At 38.5% G+C, this 15,776-nt stretch overlaps 1 protein-coding gene across 6 annotated transcripts in view; it reads right to left on the minus strand.

The window, feature by feature from the left end:
• si:ch211-197h24.6 (uncharacterized) overlaps nucleotides 1–15,776 on the minus strand; it is a 102,434-nt gene extending 86,658 nt beyond the window's left edge. For 4 of the 6 annotated variants that reach the window (XM_059972519.1, XM_059972518.1, XM_059972514.1 and 1 more), the window contains exons 1-3: nucleotides 15,707–15,776; nucleotides 13,689–14,996; nucleotides 7,321–7,389 (exon numbers count right to left, since the gene is read on the minus strand). In XM_059972519.1, coding sequence (XP_059828502.1) covers nucleotides 7,321–7,389; nucleotides 13,689–14,981 — 1,362 coding nt within the window. In that variant the 5' untranslated portion in view covers nucleotides 14,982–14,996; nucleotides 15,707–15,776. Of the gene's footprint in view, nucleotides 1–7,320; nucleotides 7,390–13,688; nucleotides 14,997–15,667 lie in introns of all 6 variants that reach the window. The other 2 variants (XM_059972516.1, XM_059972517.1) reach the window with 2 other exon arrangements.

The following is a 15,776-nucleotide window of genomic DNA, read 5'->3' on the forward strand; positions in this document are numbered from 1 at the left end:
AGAAAACAAATTGTGCAAACAATAAAAGCAAGCAAATAGCATTCAGAACAAAGGTGAGTCCGCAGAATCGAAGCCAGGCTTCACTGCAGCTGATTCGGGAACTCATTAGTTACAAGCCACAGCCTCGGTTCACCAAAGAGATGAGAAAACCTCATGAAGCAGCAAGCTGAACTGGTCCATCCCTCACCTCCGGCCCCAACAGCCTGACCTTTTCAACCTGGTCCAGTGCTTGAATTATCTATACCTCAAGTCATTCCTCGCTCTCGGACCAGGTCGTATAAGCCCCACTGTCTTAATTCAACCCATACGCTATCTTTCCAATTTGGCTCAGCATTTAAATTGATTAAACTTTGGGTCTTTCCTCACTCTCCAGGCCGGGCTTCACCTCAATTCAGCCTTGCCTCAGTTCTGCCGCATCGAATTGTCTCCAAGTCCACTCCAGCAATGGCTTATTCCTGGTCTTGGGCCCCAACTCCATGGCCTCCATTCAGTCCATATGCGCCACGCTGGAACCTTCCTGACCTTCAGCTCATACCACAAAAACTTCAGGTAAGACAGGCGGTTCAAAAGCTCAACTCCAAAAGGGACGTTACACGCAGTGATCAAATGATATTGATACCAATACCATGAAGTCAATTGATCTAAATTTGGCTTTTACTACTTTGAAAATAGAAGATTAAGAAGTAATCTAAGAAGTAATATTAAAATTATTTGACAAGACAGATACAGATTTTCTCTGATGAGGAAATCAAAGTTATAAATTTTAAAACTGTATAACTAGACTATACAGATTGTATTTTCCCCACATGAACAGTGGAGAAAAAAAATCAATCTCTCGAAGAAACTTGGAACAAAGGTGGAAAAAAAGTGTAGAGCTACAAACCAGCTTTCATGAAACTAAAATACAGAATCAGTTCAAAGGACCAAAAAGGTATCCATGACTTAGCATGATAGAAACTACAGGGCAAATCAGAGCAACTGTATTACCAAGATTAAATTGTAGCTTATTTTGCAGACCATAGATTTTGCTTTCATATTCATTTAAACAAAATGGCAAGTAGTTTTGATCAGAATACTAATCCTCAAGAGTTAGAACTATCAACATTGTTCCTTAAAATCATTTTATGCACTGTAGACTGGTGAAAATTCAATTAAATTCTAAGAGATCCCTAATTTGATGAAAGTAGCAAGTCCACATTCACAATTGATTCAAAATATAAAAAGAATTAGTACAGTGGATTCCAATTAATTGGAATATATCAGGACCAGTACACCTTGGCCCAATTAGCCAAAGTTTCATGAAAATAGTTAAGGTACAAGATAGACAAATTAAGTAACAAATTTTGTACTTAAATGAAATACAGAACAAAGTAGAACACTACCAATATTACTAGAGTACTATAAAACTGTTCTTGTTCCTAACAGTTAGCAACAGAGGATTTCATCCAGCCTATGCAATGAACATAATCAGCGCAGACTCCTAGTGCCCTTATGTAATGGAATGCTTTCATACAATATTGATGATTGCATCCTCCAAATCTTTATTTTCATTATAGCATTCAAGATGACTGTTGATACCTTCAAGTTGTTCTTAACTTGTTGAAGAACTGAAATCATTTCATTTTCACTTCCAGCTACTTCTGGCATCTCCAAGCCTGAATACTAGAAACTGCAGTGAGTAAAACTGTTCGGAATTGACTCACAGCATATATCTAGCTGTCAATGACAAAAATCACTGCTTTTTGAACACAAACACATGCAACCGATACCATTTAAAAAACAATTTGCCCTAAGCACAGTGCAGCATATAATGATCTCACAAGTGTGTGTGACTAGCATTAGTTAGAATTTGTTAGGCAATAGTCTCACAGCCTAAATATGCAACAGTGTCACAAAGAAATGAAGGGAATTCTGGCTATTTTCTCAATTCTTGTTATTTAAAAGTTGCTCTAATTAAGTGGCTGCCCCCAGTTAACCAGAATCTATTGTACTTTGATTACTTTAGAATATTTCTAAACATTGAAAATAAAATACTGCTTGTGCTACGAATTTCAAACTGGTAAAATATTTTAGAAATATTACAACAGTTGACAGATTTTGCACACAGAAATGTGAGCTTCAATGTTTTGATTTCCCACAGGACAGACTCTGCCATTGCTGTCAAAATGCAAGACATTCAGCATTTTAACTTTCCTTTAGATTACAGGTGAAAAACTATCACTATTCAGAAAAATACTTTGTGTAACTAAATCTAAAATTTATGATTTCTGAGCCTGGCAGTCATTGCAACAATTAAGGAAAATACAGCCTGTTAATCCAGTAAATCCTCTTCATTCCTCCCATACAATTCTCCGTTGGAAACTTGGATAGCGTATCCACAAATAACTTCACATATGCTCTTACTGCTATTCCTTGATCAATCAACTTAAAAGCACATCAAGGAGCAGACAGGCAACTCTCTCAGTAGCTTTCTCCTTCTTCTGTTAATGATTTAATGGAGACTGTCAAAATGTTCATGAGAAGACTAAGTGTGAGTGTCTGTCAAAATGGTGTTTATATCTGGGTGGCCATGTTGACTTCTGAAAACACAAGTCCAATTCATTGAAATTGATTCTTTCTAATTCCTCTGAAAGTGAAAGCATGATGGCTACCTGTCCAGGCTTCAATAGTATGACCACTTCTGTTGACCAGTCAGGCAAATGGTGGACCAAGAACGCATTAAGAAACCATTATGATTTGCATGTTCACAGAATACAGGATAAAAGCAACGATTTCCTTTAATTTAAATTTATGAATCAGGTTTTAGTCTTCAGATGTATTCTCAAGAATAACAATGTGGAGCTCATACATTCAATGAAAAGTAAATGCCCTGAGCAAATTAGCAAAAATAACAGTTCTGTTTAAACAGATCTTTTGTATCTCACAGGCAGATTTCTATTTAAATAGAAATGTTGACCAGACATTTTAAAAACATAAAAGTTACTCATTCATGGAATGAACAATAATGCCACAGAATTCTATGAAGTGTGTGTTTTGTTGCAATGTTATAAAAGGATGCTACAGGAAACCTGTAACCCTATCACTGGAAAATAAAGCTCGCAACATTTAGTCACGTTATTGTGAGCAGCAAAAGCAAACTAATTCACAAGTGTAACTCAGCGCAAACGATGATCCTATTCTCAACTTTTCATCATACGTGACCTAAGGTTTGAAAATATGACATATGCTTTAAATTCCTGCAACTCAGTGATCAAGCAGCTCTGCAAAATGGGAAGCATAAATTTACAAACTCAAGAACCCCTATTTTCACTGAGAAAAATACTATTCTCCCCAACTTCAGAACACAGCTAAACCTAGCCAGTCTAAAATAGTTATAAATGCAGGATTCTATAGATACTGGAAATCCAAAGCAACACATGTAAAATGGTGGAGGAACTCAGGAGGTCAGGCATGATGTATGGAAATTAATAAATAGCCAACATTTTGGGCTGAGACCCATCAATCATTAGGACTGGAAAGAAAGGGGGAAGACACCCGGGTTCAGAAAGAAAGGGGGAAGATGCCTAAAATAGTTGTGGTCAAGTTATTTTGTTCCCATTTAGTAGCTGAGTATGTACAGTTGCAAGAAAAAGTTTGTGAACTCTTCGCAATTTCCTGGTTTTCTGCATTCATTAATAATAAAATGTGATCTAATCTTTATCTAAGTCACAATACTAGACAAACACAATCGGCTTGAAGTAACAAAACACAAACGATTGTATTTCCTGTCAGTATGGAATATACTGTTTAAACAATCACAGTCTAGGGTCAAAAAAGTAAGTAAACTTCTGGGGTAATGCCTTCTACAAAAGCTATTTGGAGTCAGGTGTTCCAGTCAATGAGATGAGATTGGAGGTGTGGGTTGTAGAGATGCCCTGCCCTATAAAAAGGACATAAAAAGTCAGGTTACGGACAGAGCCTGCTCTTCTCAAGAAAGATCTGTTTATATGCACCATGCCTCAATTGAAACAACTTTCAGGACCTTAGAAGGATTGTAGAAATGAATGAAGCTGGAAAAGGCTACAAAAGCATTTCTAAACACCTGAGTGTTCATCAGTCCACAGGAAGAGAAATTGTTTACAAATGAAGAAATTCAGTATTATTGCTACTCTCCCTAGGAGTGGGCGTCCTGCAAAGATCACACCAAGAGCACAATGTGCAATGCTGAAGGAGGTGAAAAAGAACCTAAGGGTAACAGCAAAAGACCTGCAGAAATCTCCAGAACTTGATGAACTCCCCATTCATGTGTCTACTATAAGAAAAACACTGAACAAGAATGGTGTTCATAGAAGGACACTACGGAGTAAACCACTGCTCTCCAAAAAATAACAACAAACAAACATTGCTGCATGTCTCAAGTTTGCAGAAGACCACCTGGATGTTCAAACGTTTTGGCAGAAATGCACACCGCTATATTTGGAAGGAAGACGACACTGCACACCAACACCAAAATTTCATCCAAACTGAGAAGCATAGTGGAAGGGACATCATGGTTTGGGGCTGCTTTGCTGCCTTGGAGCCTAGGCAGCTTGCAATCATTGAGGGAACAATGAAATCAAAATTGTATCAAGACATTTTATAAGAGAATATCAGGGTAGCAGTCCATCACCTGAAGCTCAATAGAAGTTGGATGATACAAGGCAATAATCCAAAACAAGAGTAAATCAACCACAGAATGTTTTAAAAAAGAAAATTTATGTTTTAGAATGGCCAAGTCAGAGACCAGACCTTAACTCATTTGAGATGCTGTGCCATGACCTGAAGAGGGCTGTTCATGCATGGTATCCCAGAAATATTGATGAACTGAAAGAGTTCCTTTTATGGAGAAACGTATAAAATTCCTCCTTGTCATTGTGTAAGTCTGATCAGCAGCTACAGGAAACATTTGGTCGAGGTTAATGCAGTTAAAAAATTTTTTTTAATGAGTTTCTACAATACAACAAAAACCATCAATAAAATGGAGATTTATACAGTGCAAAACAAACTTGTCTATAATATATAATTCATAACAATAAGGAAAAAGCACCCAAAATAAAATCATATAAAGTTAGTGCCCTCCCCACCCTCCCACTATGAAACTCCAAGCCAACCATTTCAATGTGTGACAGAAAAACTAATCCGAGCGTTCGACCCCACAGAGCGGTAAATATATATATAAAAATAAAAAAATATAATGCCTACTACCAAAACTATAATGTAAATCACATAAAAAAGTATAACTTACTGAAAAAACAAGCCGAAAGTAAGAGATTATAGTACAAAAAAAAGGATAAACTTAATCCAAAGAAGAGTTGTGAAAGTATTCAAGAAAAGGTCCCCACACCTTATGAAACTTTATGTCCGAATTGAGAAATGAATAATGAATCTTTTCAAGGTCTTAGCAGGACATAATATCACTGAGCCATTGAGCATGAGTAGGTGGGGCAACATCTAAGACCTAACCGTCTAGCCAAAAGAGAGGCAAAACATAACGTTTGACGTTTAGTCGGACTCAAATGCATGTCTACTTCACCCAAGTGCCAAAATGAGCTATCAGAGGGTTAGGTTCTAAGTGGCAATTAAGAATATGGGATAAAGTTAGAAAAATTTCTCTCTAGAATTTCTCTAGACTAGGACAAGCGCAGTACATATGAATAAGAGAAGCCTTGCCCCCTTTACAATGGGACTAATGTCAGGATAAAACCACGATAATTTAGTTTTAGACATATGAGCCCTATGTACAACCTTAAACTGCAGAAGGCAGTGGCGAGCACATAAAGAGGTTGATTTAACTGACTTAAGAATTGAATCCCAAACCGCATCAGATAAAGAAATATTTAAATCATGCTCCCAGGCAGTTCTAATTTTATCAAAGGGGGCTTGCCTCAAGATCACTAACTTATCATGAATAGTAGATATTAAACCTTTACCCAATGGATTAATACAAAGGAACAGGTCCACAACATTCTTCTCGGGCATCTCAGGAAAGTTTGATATTAAAGGTTAATGAAATTTCTAATTTAAAGATATCTAAAGAAATGAGTATTAAGTAGGTTAAATTTTGAAGACAGTTGTTGAAAAGTTGCAAAACGATTATCTATGAAAAAGATCTTCAAAGTGCCTAATGCCCCTAATGCCATTAAAGGAGGCTCTACCAGTTATAAAATACAAGAGTTCACATTTTTTCTAGACTGGACTGTGAATGATTAAACAATGTGTTTAATAAAGACAAGAAGAGTACAACTGTTGTGTGTTATTAGTTTAGGCAGATTGTGTTTGTCTATTATTGTGTCTTAGATGAAGATCAGACCACATTCTATGTGTAATTAATGCAGAAAAGCAGGTAATTGCAAAGGGTTCACAAACTTGTTCTGCAACTGCAAATAAGAGCACATTTTTTGATCAGGGTGCAAGATCATCTATCTTTGAGGTATCAAACAACAGAAGCCACAAATACATAAAAATTATTTATCCAGATTTATTTATTTTCTCAATTTAGATTTTGCTTAGGTTTCTATCAAAGATTTCTTTAATAAATTAGTTCTTCAAAAGCAAATAACTTGATATTTACAGTGCTAAGCATGTTGTCATCAGAAAATTATTAAAAATTGAAGGAAAACTACTTGTACAGAATTCTTAAGTGTACAACAAACCTTGCAGTAAAGAAAACACAATTAAAGAAATATTTCAAGTACACATTCTGTTGATCAACTTTAATAAAAAGTTATAAAAGAAACAATGAGGTTTATATAACGGAACAATTCAGTTTTGCACACCAAATACAATGAAACCACAATTATGTCCCCTTAGAGAAAAGCCTGCAGCTGGATAACCAGCTCATTTTGATGTCTTAAGCATTCCTACCCCATTACTATTAACTGTTACCTCTGTAGGTTGCTGTCCCAATTATAAACATTTACTTTCCATTTGCAAAAACACACAGAAGTACTTCTGTTCTGTCCTATTTCTTTAGATAAATAGCTGAATAACTGAAAGAATACATCTGAGTAGTGCAAACTTTATTTCTGATTTCAACCTAAGATTGTATTTCCCTTCTCAATGAACAGTTCTATCACTGGTAGATATCCCAGTGGTCCTCAGATTTATTTCTGATCCTGTCTATTCTGCTTATAACTCTTCATTTTAACAAATAATTAAGGACATGGATAATAAAGGTCTCATTATATAAGAAAGTACAAAATATTATTACTATTTTCCAAGGAAGAATTTACTACTGAAATAAAGGAGTAAAGTGATCATTTGACAAAGACAAATTAATATACATATAAAAATTGTTCTTACCTTTTTATGTTTCAAGCCAAGGAAATGTGCTTGTAGATTCAGGGCAGAACTGCAAGCTAATTTACATAACTAAAATAAAAATATTTTTAAAAAATCAACATTAGAAAAGAAAAACTAAATCACAAACTAAAAATGCCAATTATTCTAATACACCTAAAATTGAGCATCAACAACTATCACATTTTCAATTTTTAAAACTGCAAATATTGTCCAGTGCGCCAAACTCAATAAAAGGACAATCATAGAACTTAGGTATTTGTAAGAGAAAACAGACAGCATGCTAAACAATTTGTATTTATGTGGTACTTTTAAAATATCTAAATATCTATAGGCACTTCACGGAACCATCAAACAAAACAGCAGAGATATTACAAGATGAAAAGAGTATTTAACAGGCTATAAAGAGAGGTAGAGAAATGAAGAAATTTAATAAAGAAATTAGAGTGCTTAGGATCTTGGCAGCTCAGGTACGCCAGCTACTAGCAAACAAATCTCAATGTGAGTTAGGACACTGACATCAAAGATTTGCTTGCCCTCAAGTTTATGAAAGGTTTAAAAACAAAGTAGCCACTCAAAGGTGCATCAGAATAATTTCCACTGGACTATTAGTTGATAGTTACACTGCAACACCCATGGAGTCACTGGGAAATAAAACATGCAAACAGTCCTTTTGGCCCAACTAGTCTCTATCCCTCTAAACTCCCCCTATCCTATACAAATCCAAATGTCTTTTAAATGCTATTTTTATACCCATCTCAACCGCTGCCTCTGGCAACTCATTCCATGTATGCACCACCCTCCGCATGAAGCACTTGTCCCTCAGTCCCCTTTTAAATCTTTCACCTCTCCAATTTAACCTTTGCCCTTTATTTTAGTTCTTCTTCCCTGGAAAAAGAACTATGCACATTCACCATATCTATATCCCTCCTGATATTATAAATTTTGTAAGGGCACCTTTCAATCTTTACCGTTCTAATGAATAATGACCTAGCCTGCCCAACCTGAACGGTATAACTCAGGCTCTCGATTCCCAGCAGCATCTCAAAACTTCACTGCACTTTTTCTAGTTCAATGATGTCTTTTCTAGAACAGGTCAAAACAGGGGATGATTAGAGATGGCCAGCACAGCTTTGTGAATGGGTTACCATGTCTTACAAACATGAGCTTTTTGGTGAGGTGACCAATAAAGTTGTAAGGGCAGGGCAGTAGACATGGTTTACATGAACTTCAGTAAGGTTTTTGACAAGGTTCCACATGACAGGCTGCTCGAGAAGATAAGGGAGAACTGACTAATCACTCCTAGTCTCATGGTAAAAAGCAGAGGGAGATATTACTACCTACAAAGTGAAACCCAATAGTATGAATGGCAGCATTTCACTACCAGATGAACTCAATGCCTTCTATGCATGCTTTGAAAGGGAGAACACAACAATGGCTGTGAAGATTCCTTCTACACCTGATGACCATGTGATCTCTGTCTCAGAGGCCGATGTTATGCTGTCTTTAATAAGAATGAACTCTTGCAAGGCAGCTCCCAATGGAGTACCTGGTAAGGCTCTGAAAACCTGTGCCAACCAACTGGCTGGGAGTATTCATGGATATTGTCAACCTCTCACTGCTACAGGCAGATGTTCCCAGTTGCTTCAAAAGGGCAACAATTATACCACTGCCTAAGAATAACGTGAGCTGCCTAAATGACTATCGCCTGGCAGCACTCACATCAGCTGTGATGAAATGCTTTGAGAGGTTGGTCATTACCAGACAGAAATCCTGTCTCAGCAAGGACCTGGACCCATTGCAATTTGCCTATTGCCACAATAAGTAACGGCAAACGCAATCTCAATGGCTCCTCTCAGGGCTTTAGACCACCTGGACAACACAAACACCTATGTTAGGATGCTGTTCAACAACTATAGCTGAGCATTTAATACCATCATTCCTACAATCCTGATTGAGAAGTTGCAGAACCTGGGCCTCTGTTCCTCCCTCTGCATTTGGATCCTCGATTTCCTAACCAGAAGGCAACAATCAGTGAGGACTGGTGATAACCATATAACAATTACAGCACAGAAACAGGCCATCTCAGCCCTTCCAGTCTGTGCCAAACGTTTACTCTCACCTAGTCCCACCGACTTGCACTTAGCCCATAACCCTCCATTCCTTTCCTGTCCATACACCTATCCAATTTTTTTTTAAATGACAATATCAAACCTGCCTCTACCACTTCTACTGGAAGCTCGTTCCACACAGCTACCACTCTCTGAGTAAAGAAGTTCCCCCTCATGTTGCCCCTAAACTTCTGCCCCCTAACTCTCAACTCATATCCTCGTTTGAATCTCCCCTACTCTCAATAGAAAAAGCCTATCCACATCAACTGTATCTATCCCCCTCAATTTTAAATACCTCTATCAAGTCCCCCCTCAACCTTCTATGCTCCACAGAATAAAGACCTAACTTGTTCAACCTTTCTCTGTAACTTAGGTGCTGAAACCCAGGTAACATTCTAGTAAATCTCCTCTGTACTCCCTCTATTTTGTTGATATCTTTCCTATAACTCAGTGACCAGAACTGTACACAATACTCCAAATTTGACCTCACCAATGCCTTGTACAATTTTAAAATTACATCCCAACTCCTATACTCAATGCTCTGATTTATAAATGCCAGCATACCAAAAGCTTTCTTCACCACCCTATCCACATGAGATTCCACCTTCAGGGAACTATGCACCATTATTGCTAGGTCACTCTGTATTCCTCAATGCCCTACCATTTACCATGTATGTCCTATTTTGATTAGTGTGACCAAAATGTAGCTCTTCACACTTAAACTCCATCTGCCAACTTTCAGCCCACCCTGCTAACTGGCCGAAATCTCTCTGCAATCTTTGAAAACCTACTTCATTATCCACAATGTCACCTATCCTAGTATCATCTGCATACTCACTAATCCAATTTACCACCCCATCATCCAGATCATTAATGTATATGACAAACAACATTGGACCCAGTACAGATCCCTGAGGCACACCACTAGTCACCGGCCTCCAACCTAACAAACAGTTATCCACCACTACACTCTGGCATCTTCCATCCAGCCACTGTTGAATCCATTTTACTACTTCAATATTAATACCTAACAACTGAACCTTCCTAACTAACCTTCCGTGTGGAACCTTGTCAAAGGCCTTACTGAAGTCCATATAGACAACATCCACTGCTATACCCTCATCAACTTTCCTAGTAACCTCTTCAAAAAATTCAATTTGTCAAACATGACCTTCCACACACAAATCCATGTTGACTGTTCCTAATTAGACCCAGTCTATCCAGATAATTATATATACCATCTCTGAGAATAGTTTCCATTAATTTACCCACCACTGACGTCAAACTTACAGGCCAATAACTACCAGGTTTACTCTTAGAACTCTTTTTAAACAATGGAACCACACGAGCAATACGCCAATCCTCTAGCACCATCCCCGTTTCGAATGACATAGAAAGGAGGATTGATAACATATCCTCCTCGTTGACGATCAACAATGGCGCACCTCAGGGGTGTATGCTCTACTCTCTATATACCCATGACTGTGTGGCTAGGCATAGCTCAAATACCATCTATAAATTTGCTGACGATACAACATAGTTGGTAGAATTTCAGGTGGTAATGAGGGCGTACAGGAGTGAGATATGCCAACTAGTGGAATTGTGCCACAGCAACAACCTGGCACTCAACGTCAGTAAGACCAAAGAGCTGATTGTGGACTTCAGGAAGAGGGATCAGAAGAGGAGAGAGTGAGCAGCTTCAAGTTCCTGGGTGTCAAGATCTATGAGGATCTAACCTGGTCCCAACATATCGATGCAGTTATAAAGAAGGCAAGACAGTGGCTATACTTTATTAGGAGTTTGAAGAGATTTGGCATGTCAACAAATACACTCAAAAACTTCTATAGTTGTACTGTGGAGAGCATTCTGACTGGCTGTATCACTGTCTGGTATGGGGGGGGGGGGGGGTGGCGGAGGGAAGAAATACTGCACAGGACCGAAAGCTGTAGAGTGTTGCAAATTTAATTGGCTCCATCTTGGGTACAAAGTACCCAGGACATCTTCAAGGAGCAGTGTCTCAGAAAAGCAGTGTTCATTATTAAGGATCTCTAGCACCCAGGGCATGCCCTTTTCTCACTGTTACCATCAGGTAGGAGGTACACAAACCTGAAGGCACACACTCAACCATTCAGGAACTGTTTCTTCCCCTCTGCCATCTGATTCCTAAATGGACTTTGAACCATTGGACACTACCTCACTTCTTTTAATATACATTATTTTCTTTTGCACGTTTTAAAAATCTATTCAATATACGTATACTGTAATTGATTTACTTATTTTTTTTTATTTTCTCTTTCATATTTGTAATGCACCAAACTGCTTCTGCTAAGTTAACAAATTTCACGTCACATGCCGGTGATAATAAACCCGATTCTGATTCTGACGTTGGAAAGTTGCTCTTTCGACTGACAGCCCATGACCAGTGGTGTGCCTCAGGGGTCAAATATTTGGCCCATTGTTGTTTGTCCTTGATATCAACAATTCAGATGAGAATTTACTTGGTTAGTAAATTTGTAGAATACACTGAAGTAGATGTTATCTATGTGGAATCAACTGTCAGAGAAAGTGATTAAAAACAGGAACAATAACAATTAAAACACAGTTGGATAGGTGTATGGTTCAGAAAGGTTTAAAAGGTTATGGGCCAGTTTCTAGGCTGTACAGCTGCTCTATGAATCTATTATTCTAAAACTGTACACAATATTCTAATTAGTATCAGTAATATCTTGCACAACTGCAATATAATGTCCCAACCACTATACCCAGTGCCCTGACTGTTGGAAGTCCAGCCTGCCAAGTGCCTTTTCACCATCTGCCTACTTGTGACACTGCTTTCAGCAAACTATGCCCTTGTCCTCCTAGACCATATGTATATTCCACAAAACTCACCAGTGCCCTACCACTCACCGTACAAGTTCTAGCTTCCCAAATTAATATTTCCCACTTATCTGAAATTAAAGCCATTTGCCATTCCTTAGCCACGTACCCAGCTTATTCCCCTGTAATTTTGATAATCTTCTTTATTGGCTTTGATCTCTCCTATTTTAGTATCATTTACAATCTTACTAACCATGTCTTGTACATTTGCATCCAAATCATTTATACTAATAACAAAAGGCCCAGCATCAACCCCATGAGATCAATATCTGTTCACGTCCATGTTACTGGCCCTTGAACACAGTGCAAAAGCTTAGACTCCAGTGTATCCTCTAATTCCCCCACATCCTTGTCCCAAACCCCAACCTGACCCCTAACTCTCCCTCTGGCCCCAAACCCATCCCTACAAACCTAAAAAAATCTTTTAAAAGCCAGCCAATTCTGAGCCACAACCTGGACAGAGACTGCAGGTCAGCACCATCTTGACCTTACAGACTAGCCAGCTTCGTGGAACCTTAACAAAGGCCTTATTAACGTCTTAGTCTACCACTTTTGCACTTCTTAAACAATGGAATAACAATAACAGTCCACAATTCCTGTAGTTAAAAGGAACTGAAGGTCAGACATTATTTGTTCTTTGTTCTTTCAACTGAATGAGATGTACTAATCCATATCAAATGGTTTATGTATCCTTAAAGATGCTAGACACCTTATATTTGCAATATTCATCACACTGGGTAATGCACACTCGTCTTCAATATCAGTGTTTGCTCTACCAACTTTATGAGCACAAAAAACATTATTCTTTTGGAATGATATCAATGTCTTTAACTATATTCATAGGTTATGGTTTTGGTTTTTAAAAAATCTTTCTTTCCTTTGTAATCCTCTTCTATCACCTCTTTACAAAACGTCTTGATATTTTTTGTTCATTTTAGATATTATTGTTTTTTTTTTATTTTAATCTTATCCCAGCATTCTCTGATTGTTTCTAGGTCTTCAGTAATGCTCAGCTCCTGTATTCTTCAGCTGCTTCTTTTTGTTGCTATATTCATCCCTGGGGTATCTCAAGGGGACAGGACAAAAGTTAAGGATAAAAGTGAATTTTAAAAAGAGGTATCTGTAATTAGTCTCAGTATCATTATTCAACCAAATTGCACTGAACATTGTCTATTTCGATACTGCAGGGATGGATACTGTAACTACTTTTAGTATTACACAGAATATACAACCCGATTAACATCTTTGGAAATGAAAGTCACTTAATAACTGCCCTGCTCATTTTAGTTGATGAACAAATCTGATGACAACATTGTATGATCTCTAAATATTGCAACTTAGATTTAAATATAATGTCAACTATTTTTCCCAGATTATACTTACATCACACCAAAACTTTCTTATTACTTTACCCCCTTTACGACACTGGGTTACGTTCTTTTTAGCTGAGATCTTGTTTTGTTTATCATCCACATTCATCATTCCAACTGCAGAGTCTTGAGTACCATTTGTCAAAATTGATTCCGCACTGAAATGACTTTTCTCATCTGGCTCAGATGCAATTTTCTCTGCTCCTGGAGCATTCAAGTTTACATTTTCAATACTTTTGAAACTTCTTTCAATTTTAAATTTCCCCATTTTCCTACTGTAGGTTGGGAATCTCTTTCCAGTGAACAGAAAAGTTCTTTTACCAGTTGACAATAATTTGATTGTGCACGTGGCATTTGTCAATTTTCTACCATCAAGTGTCTTAGGTTGATCTGAGCTTGCTCCACTTGTAGTGTCATCTTTTTCATCATCATTAATTTGGCCAGATTCATAGGAATCTGCACCTTGCCCACCCAAATCACCCTGATCCTGGACAAGGTTTTGTTCACTCTGAGCTTCATCGTGCCCATTGATAGGATGATTTTCAGCTTGGTCCAACTCACACAGAGTTTTATTTTGTCTTCTAGTTGATTGCTCTTCAGTTTTCTCCAGATCACTGTGACCTTTACCTTGTCCATAATTGTCAGATTTATCTTCAACTTGGCCCAATTCAAACAGAACTTCATCTTTTTGACCATTATCAGGTTGACCTTCAACTTGACCTGACTTTCCCAGAACTTCAGTCTTTTCAGCACTGATTGACTGGCATTCAAAATTAGTTGATGTGCTTAGAGCTTTACCTTGTTCATTCCCACCTACCTGTTGTTGAACCTGCTGCATCTCACTCCAAACTTCACCTTGTCCATCATCAGAAGCTTGAATTTGGATTTGCACCATCTCACTCTGAGATACATCTTTAACACCAATATTACTTGGAGGTTGAGGTTCATCCACATTAGTGCTTTCCTGAATGTGCAGGGGGTCAACATCATCCATTGCCTTATCACTTATGCCATTGTTAGCTTCAGTTTGAGCTTTAGCAGCGTCACTCTCATCCTCATGTTGTCCACTTGTTTGAGTTCTGTCTTGACCTGAGATAGCTTCTACTTTATCTTGCCTATTCATGAACTCATTTTGAAGTTGGATTTCAAGGGTCTCATCTGGAATGTTTTTACTATTATCTTGACATTGCAGGTCACAAGAGTCCTTGTTTGCAATTTCTTTTCCATCATTAGTTGGGTCTTCACTTGTTTCACTCTTTAATGTGTCTTCTTTGAGAGCATGGACAATTTCATATGCATCACTCATGTTTCAAAGAAAGACCTGCAACAAATTAAAACGACAGGTTTGAATTGGGATCATTTAAAATGTAACTCAAAATGTAGGCATACCTATTCCGTAGCATTAATTAAAATCGCCTCGTAAAATAAGACCCCGGACTACCACTGGGTCCAGTTGCCAATTAACCCTTTGAGGTACATCCCACCGTCGGGCCTTAACTAGGTGGCAGGCAATGTCGACACTCTCCCCAGCCCCCGTCTGCACTGACTGGGCAGCGCTGTTTCGATACCTCCACCTCGTGTTAAGATTCCATATTTACACCACTATCCCAGAGATTTTTTCGTGTTGTTATCTTATGATAGCCGTCATCAGGCAAGAACCTCTCTCTTTCTTGTCCGGGAACCCGAACCCCTTTAATATGGACACGAGATGGTGACCCATCTTTACCCCTCGTGGGTCCAGCTCATCCATCCAAATTGGCCAGGCTGTCAAACCCCGGTACTGGGTTGTGTGTGTGTTGGGGGGGGGGGGGCGAGTCAAGTAAGATAGCATGCGAAGTGGGGAAGAGTGGACTGGTGCGCTTTGAACGCTTGACTATGCTGAGCCGACAACCAGCTGGAACGTAACCCAAATCGGGATCCAGCCACACTGTACACCCTCCCCCCGCCCCTCAATCTACTCCACCCGGTAATACAAACGCTGAACCACGCCACATTTTCTGACGCTGCCGGTGGGAAATACACCCACGTTACCGAGCCGCCGCTGTGAAATCCTCACGGCGACTCTCCAGCCCAGAATATCACCGAGCTGCTTCCGTTCGCC

Source organism: Hypanus sabinus, chromosome 6 (genome assembly GCF_030144855.1).
Source record: "Hypanus sabinus isolate sHypSab1 chromosome 6, sHypSab1.hap1, whole genome shotgun sequence".
NCBI lineage: Eukaryota > Metazoa > Chordata > Chondrichthyes > Myliobatiformes > Dasyatidae > Hypanus > Hypanus sabinus.